The following is a 22,987-nucleotide window of genomic DNA, read 5'->3' as shown; positions in this document are numbered from 1 at the left end:
ACACAGTATCGTAACAAATAAATAACATAAAAACAGCGGTTTCGACTCCACCCCTTTCCATTGACAAACGCGCATAACCAAGTAAGCTGAGCGGGTGGGTTATGATTGATTATGTCGTATTTTGTTACTCACGCTTTCACTGGCTCATTCTATGTGTAGGCGCAGCCTTTATCCTACAAATTCAGTTCGAACAATAACAGCATGAACAATCGAAACAGATTTCGTGTGTTCAACGCGAATCAAACTGAAGAGATAAAGAAGAGGGATCAGTATGGAAAGCAAGGGGGGCAAACTTTGGCTGGTAAGTGGTTTGTGTTTACAAGTGATAAGATAACGAAACAAACTCACTCATTTCTCATCAAAAAATCGAAGCACATCGTAAGCCTCCGCACCACCCAAATCCCCTGGTAGTTGCGGCTTCCGATTACATCCCGCTTAGGGACGGTACTGAAAAGTATCGGCGTCCGAAGGACGTAATATACGATCCCGACGACCCGATTACTCTAGCCATAGAGGCAGCCAATCAGCTCGCGACACCAAACACTTCAGGACCCCGATACCGACCCCGCCGGCGTGGTCGACGATTTCCCTCATTCAGCGCTTATCGCTATCGACCCACTAGGGTCGATTAATTCTTTCAAATATTTTTCCTCTCAGACGACGCCCTGAGCCGAGGTTCGCGCCCAACTGGGCTCCCTCAGGCCTGTTGTCTTAAACGTTGTACCGGGTGAGAGCCTTCAGCGCTCCCCATTTGTCCGGCCAAGTAGTTAATGCCATCTGCGGCAAATCTACAATAAGTCACGTCAAAAAAAAAAAAAAAAAAAAAAAAAAAAAAAAAAAAAAAAAAAAAAAAAAAAAAAAAAAAACATCGTAAGTTTATGTTTCGAACGGATTATCACAATACGGATTATCAAAATATTTAGAAATAAAATAATAAATGTTCTAATCATACACAAATAAATTTTAAGGATTTTAAATTCTTAATATTTTATGTTCTAAATTAAAATTTGAATTTTAATTAAACACGTGTTTTGTTGAACCTAAATTCGAAAGTGTTTAAATAACAGCTTTTATTATAAAAAGTAAAATTCGTGAAGGTATTTGTGAAGATCCGGATTTGAAGGCCGATAGGAGATAACAGAATAAATTTGTTTTATCAGTTGACCCAAATTACATTTGCATATCCGACTCAGCGGTGAGTCGTAAAAAATCTTGATTAATTACATTTTACTTCGTAAGGACATGCCTTATATTAAGGTTCCTATATTTTTATATGCAATCGTGAGTTCCCCTTAATTTATTACTCGAGTTCCTTTAAGGCAAGACTGAATAGGCGCCTTCTGCGTAAGCTTGTTACGCCGTTGACACTTTCTTAACCTTTTTAAGATGAGAATTGGTGTCAAGAGTAAACCCATTTGGTTTAGGAAATAAAATCTTAATTCAACACTTTTAAAAATAGTTAATTCTAGACATTCTGTGTTGCAAAAAATAAGTACAACTTACATACTCGTACTTATATGATAACAAAACTTCAAGTATTCTGAAACGAATAAGTAAGATATGATGCGATAACACAAAAGAAAACGCAGTATATAAGACGGTAGTGACAGCTGCTAAGACGGAGGCGTGTGTTTGTTATATGCGTATTTCACTTTATTATACGCTTCTTTTCTCTCGTTTTGGTTGTCAGCTCAAAGACCAATCTCATCAACCCTGGTGTCAGGATTACTATTAAGCCGCCTTAAGCCTGACATGGCTCCTGTAACGACTACATACTTAAGTAGTAAGCAGAGAAGCACATATCATCTGGCTTTCGGACAGTCGAGTGATCAGCTTGTAATGTCCTAACCACACTAAAGATTATAAAGTGTTTATTGAAGTATGTCCCCATCGCGATTCGAACCTGCGACATCCGAATCGTAATCACAACGCTTAGCTACTGGACCACAGATGCAGTCGTTATTGTAATTAAATGAACTATTTTATTTTTCCCCAGATTACGATGAGAAAGATCTTCACGGGCCTGAGATAACAGACAGAGATGGGCCCCTGTTGGACAAACATGACAGCTTCTACATCACCACCAAGAGTCTGCTCGTGCTCTTTCAGATCATGGGGGTTATGCCGATTATGAGAGTGCCTACGTGTAAGTGAGACCTTTATAATATGGTTTTTATATTTTATATTCTTTAAACATACCAAGAAAACACGCAGTACAGGTAGCTTTACCTTTAAGTAAGAGATTATTTTCTGCTTCTTTATTTATATTTTACATATTCAAATTCAAAAATATCTTTATTCAGTAGGTAACATAGTTACACTTTGAATCGTCAATTTTTACATAACGAACGTGTCATCCGCCTAAAACTACCACAGCTTCTTACAACCTAAAGCCGGGGAAAAGTAGCTGCAAGAAAAACCTCGGCACTGGGCCCTAGACGTTCTTTTTATTATTGATTTGCCTTAGATTGGACCTATTACTTAGCCAAACTTCTTCGTGATTTTTTTATAGAACGTATGCAGCATCTTTTCTGATCCTCAACGTCCAGCAGTCTGAAGTTCTGTTTCCTATATTACGATCCGGATTCTTTATACAAAAATCTAATTCTTACCTTGTGTCGCTTAACGCAAAAATGAGAGCTAGACAGTATGGGCTATCTCCGCTGCATTTGAAACTAAACTAACATCCAGGGAGGGTGCGTTCGTTCATTAATTTTTAACCTATTTTCCAGCTGCTAGAACCACACAACGTACAACTTTCAACTGGATATCAAAAGCAACCTTATGGGCGTATCTGGTATGGGGACTCGAGTGCATCATTGTCCTTAGAGGTAAGTATAAAATATCAAAATCATAATATTTCATTATTTTTCGGAACATTTACAGGTCACGAATGTAGAGATTAAATAGATTTGAATGATATAAAAAAATATGACCATTTTAGCAAGATCCAATCCTAACTGGCGTTGCACAGGTATTATCAACAGACTTTCAATAATAATTACCTAAACAGAACGGTAGTTCGTAATTAAAGTGAATACTGAGCTAGATAACCATGAATATAAAAAATATCGATAATCGACTATCGGTATGCAGCACTAGTCCTAAGCCATATATAACATACTTTTATGACTTTAGTGGGGAAGGAGCGACTGGAGAATTTCCAGAAGAACTCTTATAAAAGATTCGATGAAGTGATCTACAATATTATATTCCTGAGCATTCTTATACCTCATTTCCTTCTCCCCGTGGCTTCATGGCGACATGGACCGCAAGTGGCGATCTTCAAAAATATGTGGACCCATTATCAGGTAATTACGTATAAATATTATGATTGTATTCGTGTGACTTGATTTTTACGCTTGTTTTAACAATGACACTTAAAACACTCCATACAAAAGTTTCATTCCTATACGAGTATGTTGTGCCTCAATCAAATCTGCGCCATCTTCCCATCTCCCCGTTATTCTTCAGCGGCTTACGGCCATTTAAGACTAAAGTAAGACAAATTATTGGTGTGGTGCGGTGGCCGTTCTACACGCAGTGTTATATGAAGACTATAAAGTGCACTTAAGAATAAATAGGTAACTCATTGGTGCAACTCTGGTACCAAGGATCGAAACCAGCGGGACTCGTCATATGAGGCATGCCTTGAAACTAGATTATTGTTTGTAAGGGTGCTTAAAGATAACTATAAATCATTGTTACTTTCCAGCTAAAATACCTGAAGATCACTGGCACTCCTATCGTGTTCCCGAACCTGTACTCCCTTACGTGGGGTCTCTGCATCTTCTCCTGGGCGTGTAGCTTTGCGGTCATCCTGTCCCAGCATTACTTGCAAGATGACTTCGAGCTCTGGCATTCCTTTGCCTACTACCATATCATCGCTATGTTGGATGGCTTCTGTTCTCTTTGGTATGTAAAGTTATCAAAAAGTAAAGTAGACAATTTAAAATAACCAACAAGTTTAAAATAAAGTAAACAATTTTGTAACGGTAGGTAATACTGAATATTGTAATAAGTATAATAACTAAAATGAAACCTCCTTATCAATTGGAGGATCATAATTTCACCACCACAAAAAACATGCTGAAGCTACAATCGCCAAAATATTTGTTTAACTGCTATTTCATTGCTTGAACAGGATGGATTATTTTCAAACCATTCAATTCAAGTAAAATACCTATAAATATGCGTCCATTCAATTGCATCCTGGAATTTGAGCAGATGCTTCGATCGCGTCAGGATTTGTGACTTGTCATAATCAGTTTCAATAGAAACAAACTGACCATATTCAAAACACATAAGATCGTCGCTCAGTGAACTCATACATCATCATTTGACTTATTTCTTTAGGTACATAAATTGCAACGCTTTCGGGACAGCGTCAAAAGGCCTGGCAATGAACCTGCACAAAGCCCTGGAGGCAGAGCATCCAGCGTTAAAACTGGCGCAGTACAGACATCTCTGGGTCGACCTCTCCCATATGATGCAACAATTGGGTGAGTTGACGGATTAGATGGGTTAGCCAAGTTGCAAACGTGTCGATCAGTTTTTTTTTCTGACTCATTGTAGATTTGCCGCAGATTATCATTAACTACTTGGCATTCATTGGAAGAAACGTCGATGAGTTAAATCGGTCATCGGCATTGAGAAACGAAAATTGAATCGGATCGGATCTGATTCCCTTAGGCAGCGTTTAATAATAAGCCAATGAATTCAATATTGTTTTTTTTTTTACTTCAGTAGGACACCCACCATCAACAAAATGTTTGCAGTTGACACTTGTCTTGTTGGCTGCGTAATCAACAAGACACCAATGACCTTAATGGAAACGATTATTACAAACGACAATGACTGTGATAAAAATATATGGGAGTTATGGGATATGGGATTTTGTCACCTTATGTCAATTCCATACATTTTTATCACTGTCCCTGTCGATCGTCATATTTTTTGCATGTTGGCTAAGGCTCCATTAGAGGCGTTTATGCAACTGCATATTTGATTGTTTTTTTTTATTATTATTTACAGGTAGAGCGTATTCAAACATGTATGGCATCTATTGCATGGTAATTTTCTTCACGACCATCATATCTTTGTACGGTGCTCTGTCGGAAATCTTAGAGCATGGTCTCAGCTATAAGGAGATGGGCTTGTTCGTCATCGTTGGCTACTGTATGACACTGCTCTTCATCATCTGTAATGAGGCTTACCATGCTTCTAGAAAGGTTAGATTCATATTGCGACGTAAGTAAATAATAATGAATGTTATGCTGCTTTAGGAGGAGCTCGGTGGCGCAGCGGTAAACGCGCTCGGTCTGAGAAATAATTTTCGCAAAGGCCGGTCACAAGATGGGTGACCATAAAAAAAAGTTTTCATCTCCAGCTCCTCCGTGATTCGGAAGGCACGTTAAGCCGTTGGTCCCGGCTGCATTAGCAGTCGTTAATAACCACCAATCCGCACTGGGCCCGCGTGGTGGTTTAAGGCCCGATCTCCCTATCTATCCATAGGGAAGGCCCGTGCCCCAGCAGTGGGGTCGTTAATGGGCTGATGATGTTATGCTGCTTTATATCTAATGTTTCACTTGCCTTTTTTACTTTCATCACAATCTTGTTGACAATCTTTGTGCTACAAATCCAGAATTATCACACTATATTTAGCATAAAAAAACTCACAGACAGTTACAGAAAGTCTTACACTGTTTAGATATAAGCAAGAAGTGAACAAGAATAAGTGTTGATGTTGTAATTTGTAAGACTATGCAATAGATGATCAAAGGTTCAACTGTTGATTTTTAAATGTAGACCGAATGTTAAATGCTGATCAACTGCAAACTGTACCATTTTTATTGCAAGTAGGTATATATCTCTCTCCTTGGCATTTATTATTCCCATCTGATGGTGGGTTCTGCCTTCTTCGTACTTCTCTTCCACTTCGCTCTATCATCTATCTATTAAAGTAAATGAATTAATCATTTTTAATTATTTTTGACGATATACATGTGTTGCTTTACCAGGTGGGGCATGAGTTTCAAGTTCGTCTGCTAAACGTGAATCTAGGTGGCATCGACCACAGTACGCAACGAGAAATCGAGATGTTCCTTGTAGCCATAGCCAAGAACCCTCCTATAATGAACCTGGATGGCTTCACCAATATCAATAGAGAACTGTTCACTGCTGTAAGTAAACATTTTTTTTACAGGGTGTAAGTGACATCGTAACGAATACTGAGGGGGATGATTCAGACCATGATTCAGAGTTAATATCAAGTGAAATTTTCCGTCGCAAAATATATTTTTTGTGTATTTTTATATTATCATCAGTTCTATACTTTTGCGATGGAAAATTCCAGTTGATATTAACTCAGAGTAATGAGCTGAATCATCCCCCTTAGTATACGTTACGATGTCCCTAACACCCTTTATATTTGCGCCAACAAATATTGAATGTAATGCACATTATATCTAAGATATAACATGAGGTAGGTAAATTGTAGAAAATTTTAATAAGTACCAACAACTACACTGAATTACTTTACAATCTAGCGAACACTTAATATTAGTCAGTAATTTTATCCGCGGGGACCTCGGTTATATATACAGGGTGTTAGTGACGTCGTAACGAAAACTTTGAGGGATGATTGAGACCATGATTCTGAGATGATATGAAGTAGAATTTTCCATCGCAAAAGTATGGAACAGAAAATAATAAAACTTGATAAAACACTTGATATCAACTCAGAATCATGGTCTGAATCATCCCCCTCAGTATTCGTTACGATGTCACTTACACCCCGTATACGCGGTAAATAGATAGGTACTACACCGTTGTCTTAAGAGGCGGATTTATCTAAAGTGCAATAAGCTAGTTTCCAACTAGTCAAACATCAAAACACAAAATTACTACCTAATGGAATTTGTATAGAAAGCACACTGCTACGTCATAGAAAAACGTAATATAATGTCGTACTTATTATTACGTTTTCCTTGATGAAAATTCGAATAAATAAGTTATATATAAAAAAGAAAATATTTTTCGTTAATCCTAGATCTGTCTTTCTTTTAGTAATCAGAATTTCATAATTTATCTTGAACCTATTACACGACCCAATTGTCACTAGCCATGTTGACTCGACTAACACAGACGGTGATACGGCTCACCATCTTTAATCTTGGTGTGACAAATAGATCAGGTCAAGCGTGGGTATCTACTCATTCCATTGATGTACCTCTGACTAGCCCAATTGGGAGTATAGTCGTGAGCGTTAAGTTAGAAACACACATAAATAAATACATAAAGAGAAGTCTCCTAAGAGTTCTTTTATCGAGCGATAAAACGGACAATAGAAACATACACTTTGAGTAAACCAACAAAGTTTGAATGTTGTAGCAATTCTACAGCCCGTGTAGATTTAGGACATGCATTTTATGAACTTAACAGTCTCTGTGGTCCAGTGGTTAAAGCGTTAGGCGCGCGACTTGGAGGTCCGGGTTCGATTCCCGATAGCGACATGTTCGAAAGCACTTTGTGAGACTGTCCTTTGTTTGGTAAGGACTTTGCTGGCTTGAATCACTTGACTGTCCGAAAAAGTAAGATAATTCCGTGTTTCAGAGGGCTCGTTAAGCCGTCGGCCCCGGTTATTAGCCGTAAAAACACCCTAGTGTAAGGTTTGAGCTGTTAAAGGTCCACGACATAGATCCTGCCACGACTAATTACCTCAGCAGTTAGTAAAAATACAGAAATCAGCACAACAACTCCCAGTAGAGGTCCACTAGCAGTTCTAAGAATCGAACCCAAACCCTCCAGATTAGAAGCCAAGCGCTCAAACCACTAAGTCTTAGTAAACACGAAACTGTTTGACTAGTAGTATAGATCTTTATAGTTTTTTTTTTTTTTTTTTTCAGAATATATCATTTATGTCGACATACTTGATAGTCCTGATGCAGTTTAAGCTCACCCTTCTGAGACAGGGAGCTAGGAAGGCTATAAAGTCTATCGTCAGAACTATACTTAATGCTACTACTACTATCGCTGCCTTCGAAGATGATGATGATGATGAAGAAGAAGAAGAAGAATGAAATACTTAATGATATTTTTACGATGTTCAAGTGCAGATTTAATGGTAAAATGTTTGATATTTACGAAGATTTTATTACGATAGATGCAATAACAACATTATAATGAGTACATGCAATGATTGTAATTTGTGAACTAAATTTATTTTAAATTTAAAATTCCTAATTTTATTTTAAGTTATACCCGTCATTCTTATCCGCCGAAAAGGAAAGGGGCGCATGATTAACAACTGTTCATTTTAAAATGAATGAATAAATAACCCGGGCGAATAAAATAGGCATATCACTGATAGGGTTGCATATCAGTGATATGCCTATTTTATTCGTTAAACGTGTGCTGATAACTCAATTATGTCGGGTTATTGGCTAATATAAAATTGTAGAAGGGCATTTTAAATTTCTTGCTAAAATTGACGTGTGTTTTATAAATTTTATGCCTGTCGATTACCCGTCCTTTTCGACGGATAAGAAAATTACAGTTAAGTATAACTTAAAAGTATTTTTTAGGTTAAAAATAATACAAGTATTTCAACACTCACGTATTGCGAATATAAAGAACTAGTAGAAGTGGAATTTTCTATCGCAAAAGTATAGAATTGAAAATAACTAATTAAAAAAAAGGACATTAATTTTGCGAAAGAAAAATTCCACTTGATATAACATTGGATTAAGGTCTGAATCATCCCCGTCATTATTCATTACGATGCTACTAACAGCCTGTATAAAACTTTTCCTGGCGCATGCCGCTTTAGACGGAATTATACTGATTAAAAAAAAATAACTATTCTTCATAGCATCCCGATGATGTACCGTCTCAAGTTACGTGTATTTAAGTAAAAGTATACATCGATTGTTTTACAACGTTAAAATAGCCGAAACGTGCACTATACCTAATTCTGAAGCGTTACAATAATAAATGCAATTTTCGAAACGAAATTTGTTATCTTTTCATTACCCTTTCATAGGGGTGTTGTTATTTTTAGCTAAGCTTTTGGCAACAAAGCGAACACAGAGATAGTCATGTGCTTACTAACTTTATATATACAGAATAATACAATGTTGTTCTAGTCTGTGTCACTTTTAGGTCGTAAAGTAGTCGTAAACAAAGCCCAGAAGCCCAGTATCTAAACAAAATAAATGTCTGATAATGTCAGATAGAAAATATTTTTCGTTCTAGAAATTGCTGAGTACAATTGCCGAGGAATGAAATTGCAGAGGACATGAATAAAACTCGTAATATATAAGTGATATTTATTTATATTTCTCAAAACATACGTACATAAACTTACACCTATTTCCCACGTTTTCTAAGGACATCTCCAATTTGGACATAGTACGTACTTCTAGGTCTTCGTCTGCCAGCCGTATCATCAACCTTTGTTATTTCGCTTTTTTTTGCATCATTATTTCTCAAAAGTTTGATGTTACGTAAAACGGAAGGTTTCCTACTTAATAAAAGTAAACTTAGGAAGCATATTGGCGATTAACATAAAATTAAACAACAATAAAAATGCATTATATTTCCAATTGGGTTATCAATAAAGATTTATAAAATACACTCGACCATTCGTACTGTTACCACATCCACTATTTTCTACTCAATCCTTTTTACCTTTAGATACACTATAGTGTTCGAATACACCCACACTCATCAGCTCCAATTTAAAATCAACTCACCAAGCTATACTTATACGTAGTTAGGATACCTCCAAAACTCCGGAATTGCGGTACACACGCGGTTGCCCGCAAGAATATTGCTTTCCCTCAATCAGCGCTTATCGCTATCGACCCACTAGGGTCGATTAATTCTTTCAAATATTTTCCCTCTCAGACGGCGCGCTGAGCCGAGGTTCGCGCCCAATTGGGCACCCTCAGGCCTGTTGTTTTAAACGTTGTACCGGGTGAGAGCCTTCAGCGCTCCCCATTTGTCCGGCCAAGTAGTTAATGCCATCTGCGACAAATCTACAATAAGACACGTCAAAAAAAGTATGAATCATCATCATCAGCCGTACGACGCCCACTGGGCATAGGCCTCCCCCAAGGATCTCCACGACGATTGGTCCTGCGCTGCCCACATCCCGCAGAAAACATGAATAGTGGTACTAATTCCCCACTGCGTCGGCAAAGGGCGGAAATCAACACCTCTCTGTATAAATAAATCAACTGCACCAGTTGTAGTACCAGGGGACGGCTACAAGCATCCAATGTTTGCTCAGGCAAATTGACGCATTCTAAAGCCTACATCTGTTATATGGGTTATGGTATCTACATAGACGCGGTACAACATGGTCTTCGACCAAAGACTGTTTACTACCTAAATAAACAAAGATTTCAAGATAAACGACGTTGTTGCATCGCTAATTATCATCATCTCCCTAGCATTGTCCCGTTTTTCGCAGGGTCCGCTTACCTAACCTGAAGATTTGATGGATTCGGTTTTTTTACAGAAGCGACTCTCTGTCTGACCTTCCAATATGCGAAGGGAATACCAGCCCTATACAGGTTAGGTTAGGTTCTTCAAAATGCATTTCTCGGGATTGTGGGTTTTCTCACGTTGCGTCCTTTATTGACCACGTGATAAACATTTAAGATCCAAACATGAATTTGAAAATAAATTCGAAAATCATTGGTCTAGGCCCGAGTTGGGTTTTGAACCTGCGACCTTACAGTGAGAATCAAGCGTTCTTCCAACTTGGCTCTCATTATTCATCTTTTCATAAGGAAGAAAATTCTTTAAAACATCCGTTGACTTTTCTTCTTCAAACTGAAGTACAAGCACGGATAGAGTAAAATTGAATATCGACTAATCTATTATCATTAATTAGTTGCGGGAAATCCATTATTCATGGGGTGGGGATGCTAACGAGTCTTCCGTCGTAAAGCTGAGTTTGAACCGGCGGCAAATTTAATTTTATGAATAGCTTTACTATGTAGTACTTAATAGTGTACAAATTGTTTAAGCAGAACCTATGACGGCTATCATGATGGTCTAACAGAAAGCTCGGTGAGGGTTAGGTACTTATTTCATGTTACGATGGATGTACCTCTGACCCTAATTGGGATATAGTCGAGAGCTTATCTTATATTGATAGAGCAGAGGTGTGTACAGTATTGGTGTACAGTCATGAGCAATATAAAGTACCCACTTTAGGACTCTGTCGCACTAACATATTTGACATTTAGTGAGACTTACAGTTCAATTTGTCAAAAAAGTTAATGTGAAGAGATGGTACCAAAGTGTATATATATTAATGGTCGTGACCGTACAGATTTCTGTACTCAAGGTATTTGCACGTCACTGTAGCGTAGTTCTAGAATTAAACAATTTAGCTTAAAAAAATGTTTTTATACACTGCAGCAGAAGTTTGCTCATGAGGTCTAGTTGGAAATTTATGTATTCTTATCGTTTTTATATGTAAAATTTCTGTACCCTCCTGAGTCTATAATATTATGTGATACATTAACAATGTTAATAACTGTTGAACATAGTATGGTGTGCAATAAATACTTTGACTTTGATATAATATAAAGTACAAGGACATTAATTCAGGAAATGCATACAGTATATTTGACAGCAAAACAAAAGCTTTTATTGATTTTTTGTATTACCTTTATCTTTAAATTTATTATTGTGATTGTCCTTTTATAATCCTTTGGAAACAAGCCGCCATTCTAACACAAAAATAAAAATTGCTACCCAATAAATGTTTACCTACCAAACTCCTCTTGCATAATATATACTTAGATCATAACGTGAGACAAAATGTTTGTTAGCAAAAACATATTAGTAACCAGTTGCAGGATTTAACAGTCATATACTTTACCAAGAACAAAAAAGTTATGGATATTAGAGAGACTTCTTGATCAAGAAAACGCAAAGTCGGGAAATATGCAAATAGATACTTTAAGGCTCAACTCGAAGCATTATTGGAAAATTGCGTGTCGCGAATACTAAGTCATTCGAGACTTAAAAAAGTTAATTTTTATTTTTTGTAGCACTTACCCAACAACAAGCATAATATATCTGTTTAAAAGAACGCTCCAACCCTTAATAATTCTGTCATGTATTTATGTATCTATAATATATATGTATGTAAGTATGTGTGTATATATTCTATGTATGTATATATAATAGTAACATTGTAACATTGTTTCCAAAAAAGGTTATTATAAAGTTAGTGATTATTTAGAAGATATGAATGCATGGGATTAACTGTCTGAGAACTGATATTAGGCAGCTAAATTACTCAATTGTATATCAATATTTTATGTTTATTTTTATTTTTTTAAAGAACGTCTAGGGCCCTGTGCCGAGGTTTTTCTTGCAGCTTCTTTTCCCCGGCTATACAGGTTGTGAGAAGCTGCAGTAGTTTTAGGCGGATGAGACGTTCGTTATGTAAAAATTGACGATTCAAAGTGTAACTATGTTACCTACTGAATAAAGATATTTTTGAATTTTGAATTTTAACGAAAACAAAATCAGTGACCTACTTCGTGTTTATAAACATATTCCTAATTATTCTTATGTTCACTTTAGAATGTCTTAATTCCTTAACAGAAATCTTTTTATCGTCAAATATATTATGTAACACACATAACATAATCTCATTTTGAATATATTCCCGATCGGACCAGAGATAGGTATATCTTATAGGTATAACTTCACCGAGCTGTTTGTTAGACCAACGTGATAGGTGGTGAGCCGTATCGCCATCTATAATGGTCTAGCAAACTGTGTAGGTGAAAATTGACATACAAAACACATAACATAAAAAGCCTATATACGTCCCACTGCTGGACACATGCCTCCCTTCAACCAACCAGAGGGGGTACACTCCACAGTATACTCCACCACGCTGCTCCACTGTGGAAAATTTCACTTAACATAAATTAATAACTCATTGGTGCAAGTTCTTTCGTTTAAGAACTAAGCCTGTGACACACAGGACCACATTGAAAATATTATATATATATATATATATATATATCTATTTTTGTTGTTGTTGTGTTTTATGGTTTTTTAATGCTAATAGGTCCGTTAAATTACAAGAACCTAGAAAACTGAAGCTTACTCTAGATAAATACGATTGCAGAGAAAGATCTGCAGAATGTAGGTCTTGAAAAATACCCTTGGAATAATACTTGGTTGTTTGCAAACAGTGCAAGACTCAAGAGATAAAAGCTAGAATTTTTGCTATCGACACCTATATTCTTGACAATCTTTGTAAACACTCGAAATTGTCTGTAGAATAAGAGTAAGAAATGTTTTAAATAAGATCCTGCGAAAAATCGCCCGTCACTTTCGTCTGTTTTTCGATGTAGATGAATAAAAGTGATTTATTTTGTGAAGTAAAAAATTGCCGCCGCCAAAGAGCTTAAGCCTGTTGCAAACGATACGTTTTTTTCCTTTCCTGGTACGTGTCGCAGCCGGCAGGTTATTCTAGCAATTCTCGAATAGACAAAAATAACATGAGATACCTTTTTAAAAACGTCAAAAAGTCAAAACGGTTCATTTATTTTGGCATTTGTATAATCCATACTGATGACGTCATCAATAAACGTGCTCAAACATTGTACTTATACTTAAGTACGTATATATTTAACACTTTATTAAAATTCCTAAATAATTTAAAAAGGAAATTCTACTACTTTGTTTCTTTTTTCCAAATTATCATTTTAATAAAATGTAAACATCTCCGTTAATCTAAAATTACTTGTTACAACAAGACGGGGTATGTATATCTTAGTAATTCTTAAGAAAGTCCCATTTTGAAAGCATGAGATAGATCCAGCTTTCGAAATGAGAATTTCTTCGTCTCTATATCGTCACAGGAAAAGCAAAATTACGTAAGCGCCAATATCGTAATATTGCAGTCAATGCTATAATGTATTACTGGATATAGAAAATGAAAAAACTATGTATTGTAATCTTACGTTGACGTTATATAAATTGGATAAATGGGTAAAAAGTTACGATAAAAAAATTACTTGATCCCGAAATGGCCTGTTGGCGCTTAGGTATTTTTGCCTTTCCAATGACAATATATTTTTCTAGCTTAAGAAAAAACTATAGCTACTAATGAATGAAATTATACTGCAATGATTGCATTGCATTTTACTTGCATTTTGACATAGTAATCGAATATCGAAAATCAACATAATAATACTTTATCATAGGTATTATGAATGCAATCGCAAAATCTTATTGTGTGCGTTGGGCCTACTAAGAATTCTGTAAATGGGGTACTTAAGCTTTACAAATCAGAGATTTCATTTATCAATGCTAACAGCTTGATAAGAGTTGCTTGATTTTTTCTGTTATTCTATGTACCTACTCGTGTTAAGGTTGTTTTTGGTATTACATAAACTTGACAAAAACAGCTCTATATTCCACTGCAAAACATGAGCCAGCTCTCATCGATTGAGAGAGGCAAGAAGAAGCATAATAATATTTTTGTAAAATACAGCACGTTTATGTTTCGAAAAATAACGTACTTTTAAAAAAAGAAGGAATAATGTACAGGAGCGGCGTTTAGGTTGGAAAAACATGTTTAATGTTAGTAAAAACCTATTTTAATAATAAAAATACACATAAAAAAAAGAAAACCACATAACTTTTTTCATAAAACCACAGCCAATTCCTTTTTAAATAACACGAAAAGTTATTCAGTTCCATACAAATTCGTTAGCAGAATTTAAGGTTCAGAACTCAATATTGCAAACCTTGATTCGATGAAAAATTCATCGGCAGACGAATACGAAATGGAATCGATATTTTAATTAACACGGACTGGTTTTATTCTTTAATATTTTTATGCAAATTTTTACTATAAATATACTTAAACCTTATTGTAATAATAATATTGATAAGTTTTTATTTTTATCTTTCGTGTTTTCACTACATCTTGTGCCTAAAATCTTTTGTTAGAAAACGCCGTACGTGTCATGTAAAATTGAGTTACGGTTATGAGATACGACGTTGAAAAGTTACAGCTTTTAAACTAATTTGCAGCTATAAAGCTAGGTTCTTATAATCGACAAAGTTGTCAGTTTTAGATATAATTTTGTCTTCACGCTAGCGAAAGCCACAATGTTGGCAGTGGCTGCGCTGTTGGTAAGATTTAACTGCTCCATAAGTCCATAACTGGGTTAGCGGTAAACTGTTTATAAAATATACAAGTGCAAGCACATGTAAGCATGTAAACACACATACAGAGTGTAAGTGACATCGTAACGAATACTGAGGGGGATGATACAGACCATGATTCCATGATTCTGAGTTAATATCAAGTGGAAATTTCTATCAAGTGGATTTTTTTTTGAAAACTTTGATATTTATAATGGTTATGACGTTCTTTTTGTTCTCACAATAATATATTTTTCTAAACTGGGATAATTCAAAGATACAACCTGATATTTTACAAATTATAGATTTGAAATAATGACGACGCTTATTGAATAAAAAGCTAAATTAATAAAACTAAACTAATTTCGAAAACCAGAAATGAAAACATACGTAAAATAAATGATACCTATTTATTTATTTTTTATATACATACGTATATATGTATATGTAAGTAAACTTGATAAAGATACTATACAAAATATACTTAAATATAAAAAATCACGCCCATAATCCCTAATGGATGGTCAGAGCCACAAGTAATCGAAGACTAAGTACTTACTTGCAACCACTGTTGATACGAAGTCCCTAAGATGATGAAAATAAAGACACAAGATCAGCCTATCGCCCATAACAATTGTCCATCATATTCGAAAAGGATTAAGAATGTTACGACATACCCGGGAAGGCAAGCTGAACGTGGGCCTTGTTACTTATTCGCTCACAGTTCATTATTACAAAATCGATTTTGAAAAGTAATAGGTTAGGGTCACTGTGGCCCTACGGTACATCGGTTTGCTTCTATACTCTCTTCTATCTTCTACAGTTGCACCAATGAGTTATTAATTTATCTTAAGTGCAGTTTTAACTAACACATGTGGCTCAATCGCTATAGACGCGGCGATACGTTTCATTCAGATCACGTTTCTATCACGTTGTTCTAACAGAAAGCTCGGTAAGATGTGAGTACTTAGTTCATCTTGCGATGGGTGTACCTCTGACTCCTAATTGGGATATAGTCGTGAGTTTATGTTATATTATGTTGATTTTAAAAGGCAATAAAAGAAAGAAAGAAAGAAAGAAACATTAAAAAAAACAATAAAATACAACAAAGGAATACAATAAAGGATTATGCGCACGGCTAAGGAGTGGAATTATCTGCCATCTTCTGTATTTCCGAATGCATATAACCCGGGTGTTTTCAAGACTAACAGACACCTTCTGGGTAAGCTCGCTCCATCTTAGGCCTCGTCAATGCCTTCGGGAAAGTCAGGGGCCAAGAGCAAACCCATCAAAGGTAAAAAAAAAATGTAATAAAATCCCCATTTTATTCACTAATATCACAACTTACTACCCTTTGTCTGTAATACCTCTATTTATTGTGTATCAATACAATATGTTGCTATAGGTAGTACATAAAGAGTTACTTAAGTGGATATTTAGGTGGATGCCGACATCCGCAGTGCGGTCGCCGCATCGGTCAACTCACCGGCTTAGCGCAAAATCAAGTTGATTTAGAGGAAAACTTGTTCAAACTACTAAGCATTTTCTTCTACAAGAACATCGTTTGTTGATTTCAAAAATGTGATTCGGTAAAATGTATCTTAACTGCAATCTATAAAATATAGAAAATAACTGTTACGTATATTTTTACTATTTATAATTTATTTATTTATTTACATTTCACGACTTTACAGTTGTCCATCATGTTCGAAAAGGATTAAGAATGTTACGACATGCCACATAGATAACTTATTTATTTATCGGCAGACGAATACGAAATGGAATCGATGTTTTAATTAACACGGACTGGTTTTAATCTTTAATATTTGTATGCAAATTTTCACTATAAATATAAACCTTTTTGTGGCACCAGCAGCAAGGTACTTTAAATGATTGATTAATACAGGTAAACGGAACGCTACACAAGCAAACACTAATAAATTACGAATAAAACTCCCAAAATCTCAACGACTACATACCTACATTTACCGGGATTACAGTGCAGAAGCGCCAATGCGCCGTGAAACTATAAATATAAAAAATATAACTAAACATAATTATAAAATACTGTAGCTTTTAATTTGACTATGTTATATATTTTATTAACATTGTATTTAGTAATAATAATTTTACTCAAAATAAACATTACTAATTAAACATATAAAACTTAGGTTTAAACAATATAAAGAAATATTTAATTTTCACACATCATTCATCATCTCGCAGAACCTCAGACTATACAACATACAAACTGTAACTACATTCTTCAGTGTAATAAATATTGTCATAATACTTGAGGTTTTTCAGTCAATAAAGTATTTTTATTGTTATCTTGAACTAAATCAGTAATTTTATTACTTACTTTATTACAAGCAAAAGGACCCCAAAAACTTTTCATACACCATCCTCATAAAATGTTTTTTTTTTTTAAATTAAATCACAACGTCCCCATCAGTCTATTCGTTCCGAACACACCTTGAAAAGTGACCCATCGACGCTCCACATAGCATATATTTTCGCGTAACTCAGGTAAGCATACCATAAACCTTTAAATATCCAAACATCCCTATTACCGAGACTGAAAAATCGGCATCTTCTTTAAATATTTAAGCAAACCGTCATGTAAAATGTACTAGGCTATAACTTAAGCTGAGCTTAGCTCGAGGCGGAGGCAATACGGGACCACCTGTTGCTATGGCAACGCCATTACCAGCTTTAAATGTGCACTCAAACAACCCCTAACATAAAGACATTTGGGACGATATTCCTGTAAAGGTTTAATGTCGTTTGTTCAACTGATATGATCTGAAATTACGTCGAACATTGTTATGTGTTCCCATCTGCGTATCGTTCGAGATTTTCCTTTATATTTTATATTCTTTGTAAGATTTTGGGAGTTTTATTCGTAATTTATTAGTGTTTGCTTGTGTAGCGCTCCGTTTACCTGTATTAATCAATCATTTAAAATACCTTGCTGCTGGTACTAGAACGTTGAGGAAAAACAAATAATTACGTATCGAATCAACACCTACCAAACCAACACATTCCCGATGGGGACATTGTCGAAATCACTTTGTGAGACTGTCCTTTATTTGGTAAGGACTTTTCAGGCTTGAATCACCTGATTGTCCGAAAAAGTAAGATGATTCCGTGCTTCGGAGGGCACGTTAAGCCGTTGGTCCCAACGCACAAAGCTCCGCATTAGTAAATTAAAAGGTCGTCTTGTGCATTATAAGCTGCAAAAAATAAAATATCGACTACCATGCAAGAAAAACCCTCCTCATCACAGGAAAACTTAGTTTGGTCGGCTATTTATTGAAAAAATATTTTTGTATGCAGTATCTTACGAAAAATAATGATAATATTGCAGCCTAGCGTATAAAATATACATTACCAGCAAAGTGGCTATGGTTTGAGAAGCAGTAGAGCTATTGTAGTTATCTGTTTGCAAGAGTAGTAGTAAAAGAGTTGGATTATAGCCTTTCTATCCTCTTTCTTCTATCCTCCTTCTATGATAAAGACCTTGAAGAGAAATTATCTAATTTATACGTATATGGTAGGGCACTAAATTGGACTAGGTACATGTAACGACTTTTTAAAATGTACTTTGTTATGATATTTATGAATGTACATACAAACTCACGCCCGTAATCCCTAATGGGGTGAGCAGAACCACGAGTGATGAAAGACAACCTGCAGCTACTGTTGATATGAAGCCCTGAGATGGATTATGATGAACCTTATGGTAACAAGGGGTTACCTTATCGCCCTTAGAAATATCCGTAGAACGGATGTAATCCCAGCAACATATTTCTAAAGAAGATATAAAACTAAATTGCGACAATATATATACAGGGTGTTAGTGACATCGTAACGAATACTCAGAGGGATGATTCAGACCATGATTCTGAGTATTAACTCAAAAAGTCGTCGCAAAATTCATGTTATTTTTTTAGTATTTTTAAATTATTTTCAATTCTATACTTTTGCGATGGAAAATTCCACTTGATATTAACTCAGAATAATCAGGTGAATCATCCCTCTCAGTATTCGTTACGATGTCACTTACACCCCATACAAGTACATACAGTAGCCATACAACTAGGTATGGGTGTTAGTGACACTGTAACGAATACTGAAGGGGATGATTCAGACCATGATTCTGAGTCGATATCAAGTGGCATTTCCTGTCGGAGAAGTCATGAAAATTTTAGAGCTTATTTAAATTATTTTCCGTTCCATACTTTTGCGACGGAAAATTCCACTTGATATCAACTCAGAATCATGGCCTGAATCATCCCTCAAAGTTTTCGTTACGATGTCACTAACACCCTGTATATATATATATATATATATATATATATATATATATATATATATATATATACTGCGTAGAAGTATGTGTATGGCACCTTGTACAACACCTACGAACTTTCAACTCAAACTAGTTAGCCGTTAGTTCGCTAATCGCAGTTTTGACCTAACCACGGACAGTAAATTATTCTGTAACGTAACTTACATGAACACTTTCAATGTAGTAGTCTTCTTGGATTGTGAGGTGGATTACCAATCCCATCAACCCTGGTGTCAGGGTAAATTGAGCCGCCAAAAGCTCCTGACATGGCTCATGTAACGACTACTTACTTACATCAGTAAGTAGTAACCGGGACCAACAGCTTAACGTGCGATCATCTTACTTTCGAACAATCAGGTGATGCCTGTAATGTCCAAACCAAACTGATTTTTGTAATATGTCCCCACCGGGATTCGAACCCGAGACCTCCGGATCGTGAGCCCAACGCTGAAACCACTGGACCACGAAGGCCGTCAAAAAATGTAGTAGTTGCAATTTAAGTATATAATAAACTTGGGAAACTGCAATCGATTGCTATATAAATACAGTTTTAGTAGCTTATACAAGGAAGCGATGGTCGTGGAGATCCTTAGGGGAGGCCTATGCCCAGCAGTGGGCGTCGTACGGCTGGTGATGATACAGGGAAGGAAAATTCCACGTGATATTAACTGAGAATCATGGTTTGAATCATCCCCCTCAGTATTCGTTACGATGTCACTACCATCTGTATAGGGATATATGTACATTTCCGAGAAGTTTTTGATAATTAACGATGCCGATGATGATAGCATACGCAAGGTTTAAGGCCTCTCACTCGGATACCCACAAAATATAATAATAATGTAGTTTTATCAACGTTACCTCATTGCATTATTTTGTTGTTAGCCCGACTATGGTTTTGCCAAGACGGTTTCCTAATGATATATCTACGAACCAGATCCCTTCAGCTTTAGCTGAACAAAAAATCTAAGATTTATGACGCGTCTTCTAATTGGGGCATTAGGAATACTGGCTCGTACATGAGTATTTTTTTGACGTGACTTATACCAAATAGCAATGGCAATGGCATTTGCCGCAAATAGCATTAACTACTTGGCCGGAAAAATGGCGAGCGCTGAGAGCTCACACCTAGTACAAAATTTAAGACAACAGGCCTGAGGGTGCCCAGTTGCGAATCGTAAAAGCACAGATCATAATAATACTAATCTTCTTCTTTGCGAGTCGATGGCGATCGAAACTAAATTTTTGCTGACCAATAATTGGCCACGCTTACGGCATTGTCAGTGGCTTCGTAAAGGTTTTTAATAGTGCAGGTGTTAGGGTACTTAGGACAGCACAAAAGATGAGCCATATTTCGTGGTGATACTCCACACTTGCAATCATCGCAACCACCAACCAGGTATCCCCACCTGCAGAGATTATCCTACTAATAGCCCGAGAGCTGGCAAGAATTTTTGGGTGGGTATTTGAGGCAAGCTGAAAACTTGTTCTATGCCTCTCCTATTATACCCCAACACAGAACTGCAGACCTGGCTGGTGAGTAGTGGGGCTAAATCAACCCCTACATTTCTACAGTTTAAAAATATTATTTTTTTATTTCGAAAAATATCTTTGAGCCAACAAAATCTTGCCAACTCTCGGACTATAACGTAAAAGTAGGTGTAATACTATTTTTTAACTCGACTCGTTAGCTCAGTAGGTTAAGAGCGCCGTTATAATCAAACTCGTATGAGTCGTATCATAAGGTCCTTTCTTTTCTTTTTTGCGTTAAATTATATTTTATCTTAGGTTCTAGTCGCTGTGGTTCACCAGCTTGCTTCTCAAACCAGGGCCGCCGATACCGGACTTGCACCAATGAGGTATAAATTTATCTTAAGTGCGGTGTTGACTAACACAGTTGGAATATAGAAATATGTTTTTTTCAAAGTTGAATTTAGCTATACCCAAAAACTTCGTACCGTGGCGTGAAACCACGTACCTTTTAAACAATTACAGTGCCACATTAGTCACTGGCGACAGTATTTACGTTGGACAAATTGGCCGGCAGTTCCAACAGAGATAATTACATTGCAGATTAGGTGTGCTGGGCCGGTGCCAGTGCCTTAACAGATTACTACTGCGACTGGATAGGTTAGGGTTAATCTACTTATAAATTTTTGGACTTGATTCAGAATACAAATCCTTTTGTTGTGTATATGTCGTGGCCAGATCTTAGAATTGATAATTTCATGATGTGTTCGACTTTTCGTGAAATAGCCAACTTAAGTTGACCATATCGTTGAAACGTCAAAGTTTAATGATACATTGTTTGAGGTTTACGCGGTTATTATCTTAAATAAAACACATATAATACCGGGTTCTTACCGCGTTTATCAAGGATATGAGACTTCTGATATCACGGTCCCATGCCGTAGTCAGTCGTCCGACTGATGGAATTTACCGCGCCTTCATTTCGCCATCCTCAAACATAGTCTTATAAAAAAAACTATTATTCAAAAAATAATAGCATTCAAAATCTAATAGGAATTAAGACCATAAATAAGGTTTATAACGTCAGTAATCACCTTACAGCTTATAGTAAGAAGAGTATAATTATTTTTTCTAATACAAAAGTTAGCGAAACAAGTTAGCATAGTTTGGAAAAAGGGGCTGTTTGGTAAAAGGGGCTGTCTGGAAAGTTACATCAGATTTATTTTTTAATTATAAATAAGGGTCGCCCAAAATGGGACTATGAAAGTTTTCCCTTTACTATTTTGTTCAGGATCATAAAACCTCAATTTAATTGTTTACATCTCGGTTACCTATGTACAATTTTCCTCGTTAAATTGTACTTATTATTTATTTTGATTGTAAAATAAAGTCAACAATTTCAAGTTGCCGCTGTTTAATCTTGTAGTAAAACTTCCTCGTGCTCGCATCCCAAAATTATTTTGCCCGTAATCTCTGATAAGGTGGAAAAGCTACAGGCTATCAGAAGACAACCTGCAAGCACTTTTGATTCAAAGTCTTTTCTTTTTTTTTTTGACGTGACTTATTTTAGATTTGCCGTAGATGGCATTAACTACTTGGCCATTATTCGAAGTCCTAAGATAAAGATCTCTCTTTATTTAAGAGCTGCACTCTTGTCGGTGGAGTAATCGCCATGCCTCTCTTCTTCCCGCCAAATCCTTCACCTCCTGATACGACACGACCTGCACCTTCTCTTTTATTTGTTTCATAAATATTCTCCTAGGTCTACGCCTTCCTCTCTTTCAAGGAAAAAAAGAAGAAGAAGGGAAGAGGAAGGGTTTTTTTTCTTCATTTTCTTTTTTTTCTTGTTTTAAGATAAAGATGTATAACATCATAAGCTCACAAAATGGAATGGAAGCAAATGGAATTCCAAAGTTTATGCTTACCCCGTTGGGAAATAGGCGTGAGTTTATTATGTAT

At 36.1% G+C, this 22,987-nt stretch overlaps 1 protein-coding gene across 1 annotated transcript in view; it reads left to right on the top strand.

Moving 5' to 3' along the window:
• Positions 1–201: 201 nt before the first annotated feature.
• LOC126371593 (gustatory and odorant receptor 22-like) overlaps positions 202–22,987 on the top strand; it is a 65,192-nt gene continuing 42,406 nt past the window's right edge. Inside the window, exons 1-9 of the mRNA XM_050016912.1 lie at positions 202–301; positions 1,997–2,150; positions 2,740–2,831; positions 3,139–3,311; positions 3,716–3,915; positions 4,357–4,502; positions 5,035–5,231; positions 6,021–6,182; positions 7,908–8,000. Of these exons, the coding sequence (XP_049872869.1) occupies positions 202–301; positions 1,997–2,150; positions 2,740–2,831; positions 3,139–3,311; positions 3,716–3,915; positions 4,357–4,502; positions 5,035–5,231; positions 6,021–6,182; positions 7,908–8,000 (1,317 nt within the window). The remainder of the gene's footprint in view (positions 302–1,996; positions 2,151–2,739; positions 2,832–3,138; positions 3,312–3,715; positions 3,916–4,356; positions 4,503–5,034; positions 5,232–6,020; positions 6,183–7,907; positions 8,001–22,987) is intronic.

This window comes from Pectinophora gossypiella, chromosome 12 (genome assembly GCF_024362695.1).
Source record: "Pectinophora gossypiella chromosome 12, ilPecGoss1.1, whole genome shotgun sequence".
Classification (NCBI taxonomy): domain Eukaryota; kingdom Metazoa; phylum Arthropoda; class Insecta; order Lepidoptera; family Gelechiidae; genus Pectinophora; species Pectinophora gossypiella.
The sequence above is the reverse complement of the archived record's forward strand: the minus strand, read 5'-3'. Positions and strand labels throughout refer to the sequence as shown.